Source organism: Citrus clementina, unplaced genomic scaffold (assembly GCF_000493195.1).
Source record: "Citrus clementina cultivar Clemenules unplaced genomic scaffold, Citrus_clementina_v1.0 scaffold_9, whole genome shotgun sequence".
Taxonomy (NCBI): Eukaryota; Viridiplantae; Streptophyta; class Magnoliopsida; order Sapindales; family Rutaceae; genus Citrus; species Citrus x clementina.
Window position 1 is genome coordinate 1,498,680 of NW_006261964.1, and position 17,765 is coordinate 1,516,444.

At 34.3% G+C, this 17,765-nt stretch overlaps 3 protein-coding genes across 6 annotated transcripts in view; all 3 read left to right on the forward strand.

Annotated features, from left to right (window-relative positions):
• Positions 1 to 561: 561 nt before the first annotated feature.
• On the forward strand, positions 562 to 6,515 carry LOC18032959 (sucrose synthase 2). Its single transcript, XM_006419445.2, has 15 exons — positions 562 to 1,043; positions 1,256 to 1,388; positions 1,829 to 1,980; positions 2,328 to 2,520; positions 2,722 to 2,840; positions 2,940 to 3,156; positions 3,379 to 3,474; positions 3,605 to 3,778; positions 4,075 to 4,191; positions 4,303 to 4,469; positions 4,803 to 5,027; positions 5,270 to 5,591; positions 5,716 to 5,960; positions 6,040 to 6,178; positions 6,426 to 6,515. Exons 1-15 carry the CDS (start codon positions 955 to 957, stop codon positions 6,462 to 6,464), a joined length of 2,427 nt encoding a protein of 808 aa, XP_006419508.1. The 5' UTR covers positions 562 to 954; the 3' UTR covers positions 6,465 to 6,515.
• Positions 6,516 to 7,672: 1,157 nt separating this feature from the next.
• LOC18032954 (probable acyl-CoA dehydrogenase IBR3) lies at positions 7,673 to 14,832 on the forward strand. Of its 3 annotated transcripts, XM_024181340.1 has the most exons (18): positions 7,673 to 7,773; positions 8,546 to 8,721; positions 8,795 to 8,929; positions 9,075 to 9,215; positions 9,327 to 9,458; positions 9,648 to 9,833; positions 10,113 to 10,190; positions 10,361 to 10,477; positions 10,994 to 11,092; positions 11,205 to 11,322; positions 12,188 to 12,447; positions 12,591 to 12,785; positions 13,075 to 13,217; positions 13,427 to 13,511; positions 13,595 to 13,804; positions 14,081 to 14,233; positions 14,369 to 14,473; positions 14,583 to 14,832. In XM_024181340.1, exons 2-18 carry the CDS (start codon positions 8,587 to 8,589, stop codon positions 14,772 to 14,774), a joined length of 2,484 nt encoding a protein of 827 aa, XP_024037108.1. In that variant the 5' UTR covers positions 7,673 to 7,773; positions 8,546 to 8,586; the 3' UTR covers positions 14,775 to 14,832. The 3 variants fall into 3 exon arrangements, with proteins under 3 accessions (XP_024037108.1, XP_024037105.1, XP_006419509.1); XM_024181337.1 differs by lacking the exon at positions 7,673 to 7,773 and having other exon boundaries at positions 8,469 to 8,721; positions 12,200 to 12,447; XM_006419446.2 differs by lacking the exon at positions 7,673 to 7,773 and having other exon boundaries at positions 8,470 to 8,721.
• Positions 14,833 to 16,705: 1,873 nt separating this feature from the next.
• LOC18032950 (probable acyl-CoA dehydrogenase IBR3) overlaps positions 16,706 to 17,765 on the forward strand; it is an 8,713-nt gene continuing 7,653 nt past the window's right edge. For both annotated transcript variants that reach the window (XM_024181349.1, XM_024181352.1), the window contains exons 1-2: positions 16,706 to 16,964; positions 17,042 to 17,176. In XM_024181349.1, the coding sequence (XP_024037117.1) occupies positions 16,830 to 16,964; positions 17,042 to 17,176 (270 nt within the window). In that variant the 5' untranslated portion in view covers positions 16,706 to 16,829. The remainder of the gene's footprint in view (positions 16,965 to 17,041; positions 17,177 to 17,765) is intronic.

The window sequence follows — 17,765 nt, forward strand, 5'->3', positions numbered from 1 at the left end:
TATGAAATGTAATTATTATTTTTAGATATTAGTTTGTGTTTTTTAAATAGATTTGTATAATTTATACTTAAATTTGAGAATTTGTGTTGAATTGATGTGGAAATTTTAATTTTTCATTTACATTGTTTAAATATAAAATTGAATATGTTATATGGAATTTGAGGTTATTATTATAAATTTATAAATTAAATATTTGTGATTTTAAATACGGAAACTCACAAAAAATCCGCCGAATACCATTGCGGGTTTGGTAATTGTTAAAATCCGCTGCGGGTGGATTTTTAAAAAAAAATTAAAACCCACTGCGGGTTGCGGGTGGATTTGATAATTTAAATTTTGTACGGGTGCAGGTTGCGGATGGATTTAATAATTTAAATTTTATACGAGTTTGAGTTTGGTAATGGCAAACCCGCTGCGGGCGGTGCCCATTGCCATCCCTACTGAGGAGGAAAATCTTGAAGGTCCGTCCGTTTTGTATTCTATACGTGGCGCAAGTCCCTTAACACCAACCGAAATTAAGAGCCACTTCACAATCTGGCGGGTTCTGCCACAAATAGGAAATCTCCCAGACAATGACACTCGCGGTGCAGTTGGGGCGTGCAACAGACGAGCAACGACGTGCAACACACGAGCAAAGACTCGAATAGGCGTTACACTCTATGAACCGAAGCGTTACAAAAGTTTAAACAGAGATCACGGGTTTCAAATTAAATAAAATAGGGAGGGAAAAAAATTGAAGTTGCATGGTTTGCTCAAACGCAATGCCAAGTGCCGCGCAACGATGGCCGTTTCTGTCATCGTTTTGGCTCCATTGCGCCTTTCTTATTTGTGCTTATCTTCTTCGGCCTTTTATCATTCTCTTTTCCTATTTATGCCACGCGCTTCACACTCTCGCTTCTCACTACGATCTGTATTTGATCGGTATTTTCTCTCGATTCTTGAGGAGAAACAGTTATGCCGCACAGTAAGTTAGATAGCATGCGGGATCGGGTACAGGACACGCTCTCCGTTCACCGGAACGAGCTTGTTTCTCTTCTCTCCAGGTTCATTTCAAAATCCTGCGTATAATTACTTATAAGTGTTCATATTAATTTTTTAATTTACAATTTGTTTTGACATTTTCTGTGAAAATGCTCAAATTATGTCAAAAATTATTGTCCTTGCCGATCTGGAACAAGTGATCACTTTTTATTTTAATTTTTTAAAATTTTATGCTTTTAATTTTAAGGGAAGAATTGTTTGTTTGTTGTGCAAGGTATGCGGGTAAGGGGAAGGGGATACTGCAGCGTCATCACCTGACAGAGGAGATGGATGATATTGTTAAAGAAGATGAAGGAATGCAGAAGCTCAGCAAGAGCCCTTTCATGAAAGTTCTGCAATCTGCCCAGGTGAATCTCTGGCTCCACTTAAATAATAATTTTCACAGAAATGGTAAAGATAAAATCTCCTTAACTTCTATACTGTAATTGCAGCTTGCTACCAAACTCCAAACACTTTTGAGTTGTTGTTGCCTTAATTGTGCTTCTCTATTGTAACCTTTTGGTGTCTCTAACTTTACTTTCCTTTGAATGTTTTTTTAATGCAAGGCAAGTGTTTCTCCAAAAAAAAAAACATTTTTAGTGCCCGTTTGTGCCAAATCTCTTTCTCACTTTTTGAGCTCAGATCTGCAATTAGACACAGAACTGTTTATTTTTTTCAGTACCTCTTATTGCGTCTGTTGTGTTTGCGTTCCCATTCAGCTTCAGTTGTTTATGAATTCCCAAATACATTTGCGGTGGCTTTTCTTTCATTCTGTTCTTCTAATCTCATTGTTGATTTGTTCTTATAGGAAGCCATTATTCTTCCTCCATTTGTGGTTTTAGCTGTACGTCCAAGACCTGGTGTTTGGGAATATGTCCGCGTTAATGTCTATGAACTCAGCGTGGACCGTCTGAATGTGGCAGAATATCTTAAATCCAAAGAAGAGCTCGTAGAAGGACAGTAAGGAAACTCTCTCTTTAATGAATCTTGGTTTCTGTTTTGATATCTATGAGGACCCCACTTGGTAATAAAAATGAAAGTTAGATTCAATTTTTGGAAATTGTCATTGTTCAAAACCATTTTTGAAGATGAATGGACTTGTATTTATGAAAATGCAAACAACTTTAATTTTTACGAATGAGCATTGTTTTCCTTTAATAAACCACTTTAAAATGCTTTAACTGCTGTAATTCTCATTTTTGTGTCATATGAACAGTTTTACGATGATGTTCCGATTTGATGCATTGGCTAACTTCTGTTTCACTAGTTGAAAATATAGTTAAAATTTCAACTTTTCTTTGTGCTAGGTCGGGTGACAACTACGTGCTTGAACTTGATCTTGAGCCCTTTAATGCTACATTTCCTCGACCAACAAGGTCATCATCTATTGGCAATGGAGTTCAGTTCCTAAATCGTCATTTATCTTCAGTTATGTTTCGCAACAAGGAAAGCTTGGAGCCTTTGCTTAATTTTCTCCGTGTGCACAAACATGATGGATTTGTGAGTCTACTTGGGCTTGGGCTTTTACTGAATAAGTACATTATTTCACATTGCTGTTATGCTGGACATGATGCTATGCAGCCTATGCTAATATTTTTCTAGAACTTTTTCCCATTCGCTTGTGTTCAAATTTCATTGCTTAAATTTCAATATGTTTCAATGGCTGATCATATACCAATATTTAAAACTTTTCCATTTTAGGTGATGATGCTGAATGACAGGATACAGAGCATATCCAAACTTCAGTCTGCTTTGCAAAGGGCAGAGGAATATCTTTCTAAGTTCCCCCCGGATACGCCATATTCGGAGTTCGAATTTGAGTAATCAATCTGCTTCCTGAATAGAGTCATTGTATTCATTAATGATATCAAAAGATTTATTACCTTAAACTTCAATTTTCTCTAATATTGCACGTGTAGGATACAAGGAATGGGATTTGAGAGAGGTTGGGGTGACACAGCTCAGCGGGTATCAGAGATGGTGCATCTTCTCTTAGATATCCTTCAAGCTCCTGATCCCGCTACCTTGGAGACATTTCTTGGGAGAATCCCTATGGTTTTCAATGTTGTTATTGTATCTCCACATGGTTACTTTGGTCAAGCAAATGTGTTGGGTCTGCCTGACACTGGTGGACAGGTCATTTTGTTATGTATACATTTTGTAGTCATCAATCTTTCCTGTCTATAATAAGTATGTATATCTGTTGTTCCCTGTTACCATCATTTTGAGTCTCCTTATGTTAGACATTTTGGTCCATTCTAACATATGATTTTTCACCGTATGTTAATGGCTTACAAAGTTCAGTGAACTAGAAATAATTTTATGAATAACACATTTCACTGTCATTATAATACATAGGTTGTTTATATTCTTGATCAAGTTCGTGCTTTGGAGAATGAGATGCTTCTTAGGATACAAAACCAAGGGTTAGATGTAATCCCAAAAATTCTCATTGTAGGTATTCTTTTCTTTTACTTATGATTATTTTATTGATATTCATATCCTATCATTTTCCCTCTAAATTTGATATGGAGTGCCATATTAATGTTAATATTAACTTTCCCTTTGCAAATGGTCATTTAAGGTTACCCGCCTGATTCCTGATGCAAAGGGGACGACCTGCAACCAAAGACTAGAAAGAATAAGTGGAACGGAGCACACACATATCCTGAGGGTGCCATTTAGAACCGAGAATGGTATTCTTCGCAAGTGGATTTCGAGGTTTGATGTGTGGCCGTATTTGGAAACTTTTGCTGAGGTAAACACTAGTAGGGTTAGCTCACACATAATCCATAGAAGCTTTAAGTAGATATTGTATATCTAAAATGCATATATAGGCTCTATATACAATCAGGTTAGCTTATATCCTTTCTGGTGGGCATGACAAGCTTTAGTAGTGTAAAATTTCTAATTTTTATGATATAGTGATCATTTCCTCTTCTCCAATGAAGAAAGGAAGATGCAATGTGCATTATGGTAGACAAATGATCCGCAATCTGTCTGTATGCTTTCTTATTACACGGTTGATTTATATTATTTTATGGCCTTTGCTAGGATGCATCAAATGAAATTGCTGCCGAGTTACAAGGTGTTCCCGATCTGATAATTGGCAACTATAGTGATGGAAATCTCGTTGCAACTCTGTTATCTTATAAGTTAGGAGTCACACAGGTTTTAGTGACTTTTCAATCAAGATTTTTAAATAGAATACAAAGATCAATATCTGCAGATGCTATATCCACTTGTTTTGTTTTAATATTTTTCTCTGCTTTACAAATGTAGTGCAACATTGCACATGCATTGGAGAAGACAAAGTATCCTGATTCTGACTTATATTGGAGAAAATTTGAGGAGAAGTACCATTTTTCAAGTCAATTTACTGCTGACCTTACTGCAATGAATAATGCAGACTTTATAATCACTAGTACATACCAAGAAATTGCAGGAAGGTAGGTTCTGTCTTCAGTAGTTTAAATTTTGAATCCGAAGGTAAGATTTGAGCTTTGGATGTAATCTCAATTTGCTAGCATACTAGATATGATCCTAATTCTTTTGCCTTTATAATATTATTTCACATATATTTTGCTCGAACAAGATAGCCCCTAGCAACTATCTCTTTTCATATGTATATAGTTATGCTCATTGAGAATGAATGTATCATGGGTATTGAAGAAAAACATCTTCTTTTCGCCTTTCTACTTTGGATGTATTGTGTCCTTTCCTCATCACTTTGAATCTCTTTTTCTTATCAAGTTGCTTACCATTTCTATACTATGTCTCAGCAAGAATAATGTTGGACAGTATGAAAACCACACAGCTTTCACTCTTCCCGGGCTGTATAGAGTTGTTCATGGAATTGATGTTTTTGATCCGAAGTTCAATATCGTTTCTCCGGGTGCTGATATGTGCATTTATTTCCCTTACTCTGACAAGGAAAAAAGGCTTATTGCTCTGCATGGTCAAATTGAAGATCTCTTGTATGACCCCAAGCAGAATGATGAGCATGTGTAAGTATCTTCCTAGAAAGTGAAACTTTTATGAAATTTACTGGGCTCTTATAAACATAATCTTCTACACCTCAAACAAGAAGGCAGAAGTATGCTTATTAATCGGAGTCGTATTTGACATGAAGACACCCTGAATTTTTGAATATATATTCAATTTATCTTTGGCATGATTATTTCTCCTTTTATTTCTTAATTTTTTCATAGATAAATGTGTTTCATTCATCTGCTACTTCCATTTGCAGTGGCATTCTGAATGATCGATCAAAACCTTTAATCTTTTCCATGGCAAGACTTGATGGGGTAAAAAACTTGACGGGGCTTGTTGAGTGCTATGGTAAGAGCAGCAAGCTGAGGGAACTAGTAAATCTTGTTGTGGTTGGTGGTTACATGGATGTCAAGAATTCTAGGGACAGAGAAGAAATGGCTGAGATTGAAAAGATGCACGGTCTCATTAAGCAATACAATTTGCATGGCCAGTTTCGTTGGATATCAGCTCAAATGAACCGTGTCCGTAATGGTGAACTCTACCGTTACATTGCAGATACAAGAGGAGTTTTTGTGCAGGTATGTGATCCTCCTGTTGTGCAGTGAAACGACTTGTTTTGTCCGTAAAGAATCAAAAAATGACTTGTTTTGTCCATAAAGAATCAAATTTCTTAAAAAGAAAACATTATTTTCTTCATTGCAGCCTGCTTTCTATGAAGCTTTTGGCCTCACAGTTGTAGAAGCCATGACTTGCGGGCTTCCTACATTTGCCACTTGTCATGGTGGCCCTGCAGAGATCATTGAGCATGGTGTTTCAGGATTCCATATTGATCCCTATCACCCTGATCAGGTGGCTGAACTTATGATAGAATTCTTTGAAAAATGCTACAACGATCCGAGTCACTGGAACAAGATTTCTGATGGAGGGCTGAAACGAATTTATGAAAGGTCCGGATCTGGTCAATGAACCTTCATAATTAAAAACTTGGTCTACTTGGTTGTAACTAATTCAAAATCAATTCTGCAGGTACACATGGAAGATATATTCGGAGAGGCTCCTAACATTAGCTGGGGTTTATGGCTTCTGGAAATATGTGTCTAAGCTTGACAGAAGAGAGACTCGTCGTTATCTTGAGATGTTTTACATTCTCAAGTTCCGTGATCTGGTTAGTAATCTTTTCTCAATCACTCCATGCAATTTCATTTCTCTAGTAATCTAAGCAAACCATGGGCTTTCTTGTTCAGTTCACCATATGTGCTACAGCTATTTTCTTAACTGTAGACAAAAGTATATCCACAATGATTAAAGCTTCTAATTGTGTTAGATACAGAGTTCAGTTCATTAAATTTAATAATTTGCTTTGTGGTTTAAGCCTGAAATATTATAAACTATCCTATATGATTTTGATCCAGGCAAAGTCCGTCCGGCTAGCTGTTGATGAGCAGCACTGAGCTTCGTCTGCTAAAGCAACTTTCTACTTGTTACTCTTTATATGCTTATATATGAAGTTTTTTTTTTTTGAGAATTTATATATGAAGTTGTTTCTGTTGTTTTTAACTCTTTTTCATTATGTATTAAATAATGTGGAAACTCCCTGTCGACGAGTATCAAGCTAAATGCAGCAGCTTAGACAGGCGTTGCTGTTCTAACATTCAGCGTGAATTATTATAACGGAAAAATTATAAAATTACAAACTCTTGTATTTATAAATAAACTTGTTCAGATTTTATGTGGTAATTAATAATTTTTTTTGGATAAAAATAAAAAATAAAAAGAAATCATTTGATCCTATCATAATTCTAATTCAATATTATTACTATAAAAATGTTAACTGTATTATTTTGATTCATGAATTATGTTTCTATAATAACGACTAAAGTTGGTAAAATTTGATAAGATCCCGATTATCTGACACAAATACAACATGAATAAATGGGTATGGATTGTTAAATTTGACACGATTATTAAATGTGATGGTTTGTCTTGACATGATTTTTTTTCATGTGTCAGGTTAGGATTAAAATTCTTGATTCATTTACTAGAACAGTAGCACAAATATATTTTCTTTTTTAAATTAATTTTTAAGTTTTTATCATTAAAATTCAAATATTAGATATGATTTTTTTTTTGTTGAAGGGTACATATATGCACAGTATTTTATTTATAAGATTTTATATATATTTAGAATTTTAATAGTGTAAATGTGAAAATATTGGTATACATGTATATTTTATACTTTATGATCTTGATATATAATATTATTTGCATATATAAAATTAAAAATTATAAATGTATAATATTTTTGGAGGTATGTGTGTATGTGCGTGTAATATTTATTAAATATATAAATATTTATTTTTATGTCAGAATTAAACTTTAATATTTTTTAAACATAATTATTAAATAAGTTAAGTTTTAATCGATTTAAATTTAACGCGACACAAAATTAATATGACACGAACACGATCCTACGAGCCGTTTTCCCACCTGTAATAACGATTTCATTATTTGTATCTGTTGAACAAACGCAATCATTATAGCTCAAAAAATAAGTAAATAAATAAAAATCCTAGAAAGTCTAATTTGCTGATCTGACAAGCACATCCGTCCACAAAATTCTAACTTGCCGGCCTAAAGAAGGCAACCGCCGGGCATCTCGCATAAAAAGTATCTCAAACCTCGAAAGTTTCTTAAAACAGAAAATTTTATCAAAAACAAACATCACGTCACGGGACTCATAACGGCGCGTCAGCACCACCGGTAACATCCATTTCGCCACTCGAGCGACGCATTCAATTCCAATAAACTATTACAATAATATATTAATATATAAATGGGTAATTTTAAAAACCTCCCCTGAAGTTTGAGTTTGTTGCAAATAGATGATAAAAATTTATTTATTTATAAAAAACTCCCTACCGTCAGTTAAATGACCGTTAATTGACTGTGCAAAGACAATATTACCCTAAACAATAATTTATAAACGGAAATAACTAAAAAAAATTAAAATTATTGGCGCGAAAAGCACGAATCCTATTTTTTGACAATTTTATCCTCGTTAATTTCAAAGATTTACAATATCATAGGTAAATATTATAACTATTTTATTTTCAAGTTTTTAATTTTATCTTTTTTGTAGAAACTTTAAAAAAATATCAATAATTTAAAAAAAAATTTTAAAATTTTTAATTTTATCTTTATTTTAGGAACTTTAAGAAAATATTAATAATTTAAAAAGGGTAAAATAACCAATAATTTTAATTTTTTTTTTAATTATTTTCATCTATAAATTATTGTTGAGGGTAATATTATCTTTGCACAATCAACTAACGGTCAATATTAAAATTAACTGATGATAAAAAATTTTTTACAAATAAATAAATTTTCACCGTCTACTTACAGGCTCAAATCTCGGAGAGGTTTTTAAAAATTTACCATATATAAATATACATCGAGATAATGGTGAGAACAAAACCTTTCCACTTCAATCATTTGATTAATTCATTTGAAGCTCTCATTGTTTTTATTTTAGCGTTGATTGCGTATACGACGAGATCGAGAAATCAATTCATCATGGCGAGCCGAACGGATGATCTAGTGACCCCAGTCCAACCAGCTCACCAGCTCGACCTCGATGCTTTGCTCCGTTACGCCTCCGATAACGTCCCTGGCTTCCCGCGCTCTCCTTCTAAATTCACTATTTCTCAGGTATTTGTTTATTTTTAATTTATTTATTTATCTGTGTTTTTGAATTTTAATTATTTATTTATTTTGCTTTTAGTTTGGACATGGACAATCGAACCCGACGTTTCTTATGGAAGTAGGTTCCGGAGCGGCAGTGAAACGGTACGTTTTGAGGAAGAAGCCTGCCGGTAAATTGCTCGAGTCTGCTCACGCTGTGGATCGAGAGTTTCAGGTGGCATTTCTGTAATGTTTTACATGCATACATAATTGCGCAGACTTGAATATATCATTAAATGTCACACTTATCGATTATTTATGCATATAACAATTATATATAACAAAATTCAAGTAGAATTTTGAATCTTTCGATGTGACAGGTTCTTCGGGCGTTAGGTGATCATACAGTAGTTCCAGTTCCTAAAGTGTTCTGTTTGTGTAATGATCCTAATGTTATTGGAACTGCATTTTACATCATGGAATTTTTGGAAGGACGGATTTTTATTGACTCAAAGTTGCCTGTAATGCACTCTTTCTCTTTAGTCTCTTACTTGATGAGTTGATAGTCAAATTGAATTAGTGTAAGAATTTGGCTTGAAATTTTGGATTTTGGTGTTGATATGTCTGATTAGGGTGTGCCACCGGAGAGGAGAAGAGCTATATATCGAGCAACTGCAAAAACATTAGCTTCTATTCATTCGGCTAATGTGGATATGATTGGACTGGGTAAATATGGGAGGCGAGACAACTACTGTAGACGGCAGGTTCTTGAATTCTTTTTGAAAGTTTTAGCTAATTTAGTGCTTTGTAATTTATTTGCTTTAAAGTAAAGAACTTGAATTTACAGCTTAGAATATGAAGTTGCACTGTAGAAGCTGTAAATTTAGAAAAAGAGAGAGAACTTATAATATCTTGCAACTAAGTGGCACTTTTGATTTTTACTTTTTGTTTAGATAGAAAGGTGGGCTAAACAATATACTGCTTCAACTGCTGAGGGTAAGCCTGCAAGTAATCCCAAAATGTTTCAGCTGATTGATTGGTTACGGCAGAATATTCCCCCTGAAGATTCATCTGGAGTAGCAGCAGGCATAGTTCATGGGGATTTTCGAATTGATAATCTTGTATTTCATCCTATTGAGGTCTGGAACTCCTAAATTCCTTTATTAACTTATATTCAAAGATTTCTCTCTAACATAGCTATCTGTGTGGTTTAAATATATGTCATTAATTTAATTATGATCACTCATTATTGTAAAACATTAGCTCTATGAGTTGCAACTCTTGCTTTTTCTTGTAAAATGAAATATAGAATGTGTGGTTGTTTATACTTGTGTTGAATGAAAGCTCAATTTTAACATATATTTCTGAATAGCTTATATAGTCCAAGTTGCACTTTTGATAATAACATCTTAATGCAGGATCGCGTGATTGGTATTCTCGACTGGGAATTATCTACTCTTGGAAACCAGATGTCTGATGTCGCATACTGCTGTCTGGTACTAAGTCAATTCTCAACTTTAGTTTCTGTCGTGGAAAGAGCTATACCCTCTTGCTTTGTTCCTTATGTAGCACAGGCCATTCTGTTGACACATAATATTCCTTTTAATGTATGAGGGGTTTGTTCGGGGCCACCTTTATGGTAATTACTTATTCCCTTTCTCGGCAGCCTTATACGGTGGTTATTGGGCAGAACAAACATCTGGATGCAGGTTTTGAAGTTACTGGAATTCCAGAAGGGATTCCCTCACAGGCCGAATTTCTGGATGACTACTGTTCTGCATCTGTAAGACACATGTCTAACACTGATTAAACTGTGGTACTTGTGTACAGTTCCACACACTCTCTGTCCCCTTTTTGTCCTCTTATGATGAAATTCTGGCGATATTTTGAAAATTATTTATTTTTTATTATTTTGATTTCCTCGGTTTTGTTTTAATATTTTCAAAAGGCTATAAGTATGGATCATGATAATTCAGTTTTCTGGGACTCATGATTTCACAATGTTTTGTCAAGAAAATATGCACCACTTGCTCATCTTATGGAAAGTGATGTCTATCAAATATATTGCACTACTAAAGCATGTAAACGAGGGGATACTGGCTGATAATAATGAATTAATCTATCTTAAATATAGTAAGGATGATTGGTAAGGTTTGATTTTTTACATGCTCTCAAGGTTTTGCTAATTTTCAGATGATCTTTACTCCCTTGTAAATGTGATGGTTATTCTAGAATTCAAATCGGTGTTATCCTCCTACCTTATCGAGGACTAATTTATACTATGAATGTTGAAATGTAGGGAAAACCATGGCCCGCCAAGGTGTGGAAATTCTATGTTGCATTTGCTTTATTCCGTGGGGCATCAATTTACACAGGCGTATATAACAGATGGCTGCTGGTATTCAGTGATGAGAAAGAGCTTGATGCTTGAGAATTAAGTGCTACAAAAAGCTTTTGTGTTGAAATATCAGGCCACTTATAAGATATTTCTATTTACTGTGACCTTGCAGGGTAATGCTTCAGGAGGTGAACGTGCCCGATATTTAGGAAATCATGCCAATGAGCTTATAAATTTTGCTATGGATTTTATTGCACAGAAATCTGTGCTTCCAGAGTATCCTCCATCTGGTAATTTAATCATTCAAAAGTATATTTGGACCTGAGGATACCAATACTTTTACACAACATACTTTGCTTCGTATACGAACTTTGTATGGTATGGAAATAATGGACATGCACTACGGTGTTTGTTTCTGTTTTTAACCACATAATTTACTATGTTTTCATAGTTCTATAAAACATGATGTAGGACGTTACTAGAAGATTTTAGGATTTTAATTATTTTAGAACATTTTAATTTTTGCCATTTTAATTAGCGTCTTACTAGGTATGTACTAGGTATGTGTCTAGCGTTTTATTTCTAGTTTAATTGTGATGTAGTTTCCCTATTTAAGTTAACTTGGAGAATTATATTTACCCTATTGTAAATAGAGAGATCTTGTCGTTGTTTTTCCTAAACTATTTCGATTGGAAAAACCCCTCTTTTATAATTTGGATTATCTATCAAAATCTTTCTTATAGAGTTGTTTGAATTAGAGCGTTATCTAATCTCATTGTAAAACATTAATATCAAAATCTTGTTACACTGTCAACTCATTTAGATTATAACGAATCTAATATCGCTTTGACTAGAGCAATAAACTAATTGCATCGGCTAGACCATTATTGGAACAATATCTAGTGTTTATCTACCCTATCAATCCGCTTCTGCTATCACGCATCATATTTTATTGGCATTCATATAGAGGGAGAGTTATAAAGCCTAGATTATCTAACGAACAATGATTATTTGCTGTGCGGCACAGAGGTATTATAACTTTCCTTTATCATGGCTGTAGTATATTCAAAGATCATCATTCCTTGCCTGCTATTTGATTTATTGTATGCAAAACAATTAGCCTAAAGTAATTTTATTCAACTTATGCAATTTTAGTTGCACAAGCAGATGCAAAACAATTTGGAAACGGGAACAAAATTCAAAACATTCTAGACGAAAGAGGAAGGTTTGTTCCCAGCCAAAGGGTTCTGGAACTGAGAAACAAATTGATTAAGTTCATGGAAGATTACATATATCCCAATGAAAAAGAATTTGAAAAACTTGCTCAGTCTGATGCACGCTGGACGATTCACCCAGAGGAGGAGAGGTTAAAGGAGCTGGCAAGGAAAGAGGGGTTATGGAACTTATGGATACCAGTATGTTTCCATATCTGCTCCTGGTCATATTTCTTTGTTTCTGATTTCTGTAGTTTCCTTTACCCTTGCTACTCTTCTTAGCTAAAAAGAGGGTGGTTGTTGCTAATTAATTTGTTTTCTGTGAATATTCGTTTTAATTGCAGTTTGACAGTGCTGCCAGGGCAAGAAAGTTAATCTTTGGTGAGGGTCCAAATCCTATTTCTGATGGTGGACGTGATCTCTTATTCGGGGCAGGCCTCTCAAACCTTGAATATGGGTACCTATGTGAGATCATGGGTCGTTCATTTTGGGCTCCACAGATCTTTAATTGTAGTGCACCTGACACAGGAAATATGGAGGTAAATATTATTTCCAGGTTTGTTAGAATCTCAGGAGCAATCATTTTCTGTTGCCACCATGTTGCCCTTCCTCTTTCATTTTTGAAAGTGCCATTTCTATTTGCCTAAGAAGCTTTACTCTTGGTAATGACAGTTGTCACTTTCGGAGTCTTATTATTATTTTGAGAAATACTTTTATGAGCTCTTGTAATCTGCACAATGCCCGGAAGGATGACATGGTTTATTTTTCTGCATATATCATCTTCAAGTTTGTTGGGTCTGATTATTATGCTTAAGCATTTGATTCTAGGTACTATTGCGATATGGAAATAAAGAACAACTAGAAGAATGGCTTATTCCATTGCTCGAGGGGAAGATTCGGTCTGCATTTGCAATGACAGAACCGCAAGTTGCCTCTTCTGACGCAACCAATATTGAGTGCTCTATTAAAAGGTGGATTTCTCATCATGGTTCGTAAATGGAATGGACCTTTTTATCTACTAAATGGGGTGAAAGTTATTTTTCGTTTTAGTGACAAAAAATCTGATAAAAATCAGTAGGCATTATATTTCTTTGTTATCATGCTTCATTGTATATAATTATATAATTTAGTTAGAGTTTCTTCTCAGAATTTTATGACTGTTAATGGATTTCTTGTACAGACAAGGGGATTCCTATATCATCAATGGGAACAAGTGGTGGACTAGTGGAGCCATGGATCCAAGATGCAGAGTTCTTATAGTCATGGTTAGTTCTTCTAAAATGGTGTGGCACGAATAGTTTATTTGTTGTTCCTGTAGCTGAAGTGGGTGATCTGAATCAATCTGCAGGGAAAAACAGATTTCTCTGCCGCTAAGCATAAGCAGCAATCTATGATCTTAGTTGATATCAAGACTTCTGGTGTACACATAAAGAGACCACTCTTGGTGTTTGGCTTTGATGATGCACCTCATGGGCATGCAGAAATTTCATTTGAGAATGTGTGTGTACCCGCAAAGAATATTCTGCTAGGAGAAGGACGCGGATTTGAGATTGCCCAGGTACAGTTGTTCTATGCATTTCACTATCACAGGGAAGTCTGTCCTGATTAAAATTTTTATTAGGAGTGTATATACATGTCCTGAACACAGCAGCATGAAGATGAAAAGAACATGGTAGAATTTAGTTTTTTGGCTTCTATAGATTGATAACAGCTGTGCATTGCAGTTATTAGACCGGGTCTGTGAGTGGATTTACGCTGGGGACTGCATTGTTATTTGTGCAGGCATACAATTTGAATATTTCATCTCCTTTTGCTTCTCTTTACTTACTTACAGGGTAGACTAGGCCCAGGAAGGCTGCACCATTGCATGAGACTGCTAGGTGCAGCTGAGCGTGGCATGCAGCTGATGGCTGAGAGGGCTCTTAGTAGAAAAGCATTTGGAAAGTTTATTGCTCAGCACGGTTCTTTTCTTTCAGAGATGGCCAAGGTGATCTAAGTTAGCTCCAGATTTGGGAAAAATTATCAAAATTCTACTGTTCTACCTCTGAGGGGAAATTAATTTTGTGATCTGAAAGTGAATTTGGTAACCAAACTGATCTTTGTTACCGGTGGTGTCATGCAGTGCCGAATAGAGCTGGAGAGGACCAGATTGTTAGTTCTCGAGGCAGCTGACCAGCTGGATCGCCTTGGAAACAAAAAAGCTCGTGGAACCATTGCAATGGCAAAGGTAACCGATGTGCCTTCTAATTTGATTATCGTTTAATCAGATCCTGGTTTATTGGTTTATTTATATCAATCACCCGTATTGTGTGAAATTTCTTTGATGCATGGACCAGGTAGCAGCTCCAAACATGGCACTGAAAGTGCTGGACATGGCAATGCAAGTGCACGGTGCGGCTGGCTTTTCAACCGACACTGTTCTGTCACATCTCTGGGCCACAGCAAGAACTTTGAGAGTTGCAGATGGACCTGATGATGTCCACTTGGGGACCATTGCCAAGTTAGAGTTACAGAGAGCTAAGCTCTGAAAATTTCACACAGGATATATCAACAATCTGGATTATTATTATTATTTTTTTGTGTTTGTGTTTGGTGGGGGGGGGGGGGGGTTTATGGCTTTGGGAAATATGTGTCTAAGCTTGAGTGAAGAGAGACTCGTCGTTACCTTGAGATGTTTTACATTCTCAAGTTCGGTGATCTGGTTAGTAATCTTATCTCAATCACTCTATGCAATTTCATATCTCCAGTAATCTAAGCAAATCATGGACTTTCTTGTGCTTTCAGTACACCATATGTGCTAGAACAATTTTCTCAACTGCTGACAAAAGTATATCCGCAATGAATTTAAAGCTTCTAATTGTGTTAGACACAAAGTTCAGTTCATTAAATTTAATAATCTGCTTGATGGTTTAAGACTGAAATATTATAAACTGTCCTATGTGATTTTGATTCTGGCAAAGTCCATCCGGCCAGCTGTTGATGAGCAGCACTGAGCTTCATCTGCTAAAGCAGCTTTCTACTTTGTTACTCTTTATGTGCTTATGTATGAAGTTGCTACTGTTGTTTTTAACTCTTTTTCATTATGTATTAAATAATGTGGAAACTCCCTGTTGACGAGTATCAAGCCATAAGCAACAACAATGAACGACCAACAGCTTAGATAGGAGTTGCTATTCTAACATTCAGCGTGAATTTTTATAATGGCAAAACTATAGAATCACAAACTCTTGTATTTATTAGGGGTGTTAAGAATCTAATCTGATCCGTTCAATCTGTCTTATTCATAGAAATTCGATCCAAAAAATTCGATCTGTGGATTTGTGGATTGGACTTGATTAAAAATTTGATCATCCGCAATCGATAGATTGGATATGTATCTACTTCTGCAAATTCGTAAAAATCTGTGAATCTGTAAAAAAATAAAAAGTATTTATTTAATTAAAAAATAAGTTAAAATATGGTATTAGTACTTACTAGTAAATAAATAAGTTAAAATATAGTTACATTAACATTATATTATATATTATCCGATAATAATATAAAATATAAAATAATTAAATAAACAAATATAATTTTCATGTACTGATCTAAACGAATGAATTTTTTTTTCGTTTTGGTGGGTTGTGTTATGAAACTTTAAATGTATTTTCTAGTTTTATTTAAACAATTAATTTATTTAAATCTTATTTAATTTTTAATTTAATCGGCAATAAAATTATTTTTATATTAAAATTTTTTTATTTAGTTAGTTCGTGGATTGGACAGTATTAAAATTCTTTAGTTCGCAAAATGGTGGATTAGATATACATTAGGTTAAATCCTCATTTAATCCGCAGATGTATGGATTAGATTTTGATAGTGGATTGGACAGTATTAAAAAATTTTAGTCTGCAAATCAATCTGTAAAATTGTGGATTGGATATAGATTGGGTTAAATCCTCATTTGATCCGCAGATGTGTGGATTGAATTTGAATTGAATTTCACAAATTCATGAATTGGATTAAATTGAAAATTTATAATTCACCAAATTATGGATCGAATATGGATTGAGATCCAATCCGTAAAATCTGATCCGCGAACACACCTAATATTTATAAATAAACTTGTTCAGGTTTGATGTGGTAATTAATAATTTTTTGAATAAAAAAAAAAGAAATCATTTGATCCTATTATAATTTTAATTCAATATTATTTCCATAAAACTGTTAACTGTATTATTTTGATTCATAAACTATGTTTCTATAACCCCGACAGCATCTCGCCTAAAAAGTATCTCAAACCTCGAAAGTTTCTTAAAACAGAAAATTTTATCCAAAACAAACATCACGTCACGCGACTCATTACGGCGCGTCAGCACCACCCGCAACATCCATTTCCTCACTCGAGCGACGCATTCAACTCCAATAAACTACTACAACAATGTTATAATAAAATATATACAGATATATTATATTATATCTCGAGATAATGATGAGAACAAAACCTTTCCACTCCAATCACTTGATTAATTCATTTGAAGCTCTCATTGTTTGTTATTTTAGCGTTGATTGCGTATACGGCGAGATCGAGAAATCAATTCATCATGGCGAGCCGAACAGGTGATCTAGTGAGCCCATTCCAGCCAGCTCACCAGCTCGACCTCGATGCTTTGCTCCGTTACGCCTCCGTTAACGTCCCTGACTTCCCGTGCTCTCCTTCTAAATTCACTATTTCTCAGGTATTTGTTTGTTTTTAATTTATTTATTTATCTGTGTTTTTGAGTTTTAATTAATTATTTATTTATTTTGCTTTTAGTTTGGACATGGACAATCAAACCCGACGTTTCTTATGGAAGTAGGTTCCGGAGCGGCGGTGAAACGGTACGTTTTGAGGAAGAAGCCTGCAGGTAAATTGCTCGAGTCTGCTCATGCTGTCGATCGAGAGTTTCAGGTGGCATCTCTGTAATTTTTTTACATGAATACATACATGCGCAGACTTGAATATATGATAAATGTTACATTTATCGATTATTTATACATATAACAATTAGGGCAAAATTATCTTACCCCCGTTGTACCAAACATTATTTTAATATGTTTTTTAGCAGTCCCTATAATTTTTCGTAAATAATAAAAATTTTAAATTTTAAAACTTTTATACAATAAGCCCAATCAAAATATAATAATTTCAAATTTCTAAAAAATTTATTTAGCATTTTCTTCAACAATTCCTATTGTTTTATGTAAATAATAAAAACAATTAGTTTTAATAATTTTATGTAATAAACCCAATTAAAATATAGAGAAATTATCATTGAATCACTTTTATTTTGTCTTATGTTCATCTAACCACTACAAAATTTTAACATGTACTTTGCACTACCTTTCTTTTCACATTTGTATCAACTAGCCACTTTTGCATTAACACTATTAAATAATTTTAATAAAATGATAATTTTACCCCCAAATAAATTAAAAGACTATTTTATCTTATAAAAACTTTTAAAATTTAAAATTATAATCATAAAATATCCCTAAAT

Excerpts from the sequence above, each read along its gene's own strand:
- LOC18032959 (XM_006419445.2), top strand. The coding sequence starts at position 955 with ATGCCGCACAGTAAGTTAGATAGCATGCGGGATCGGGTACAGGACACG. Across the intron at positions 1,044-1,255 it reads CTTGTTTCTCTTCTCTCCAG|GTATGCGGGTAAGGGGAAGG; the intron begins GTTCATTTCAAA and ends TTGTTGTGCAAG. Across the intron at positions 4,192-4,302 it reads ATAAGTTAGGAGTCACACAG|TGCAACATTGCACATGCATT; the intron begins GTTTTAGTGACT and ends TTACAAATGTAG.
- LOC18032954 (XM_006419446.2), top strand. The coding sequence starts at position 8,473 with ATGGTGAGAACAAAACCTTTCCACTTCAATCATTTGATTAATTCATTT. Across the intron at positions 10,478-10,993 it reads ATGACTACTGTTCTGCATCT|GGAAAACCATGGCCCGCCAA; the intron begins GTAAGACACATG and ends GTTGAAATGTAG. Across the intron at positions 12,786-13,074 it reads CTGACACAGGAAATATGGAG|GTACTATTGCGATATGGAAA; the intron begins GTAAATATTATT and ends ATTTGATTCTAG.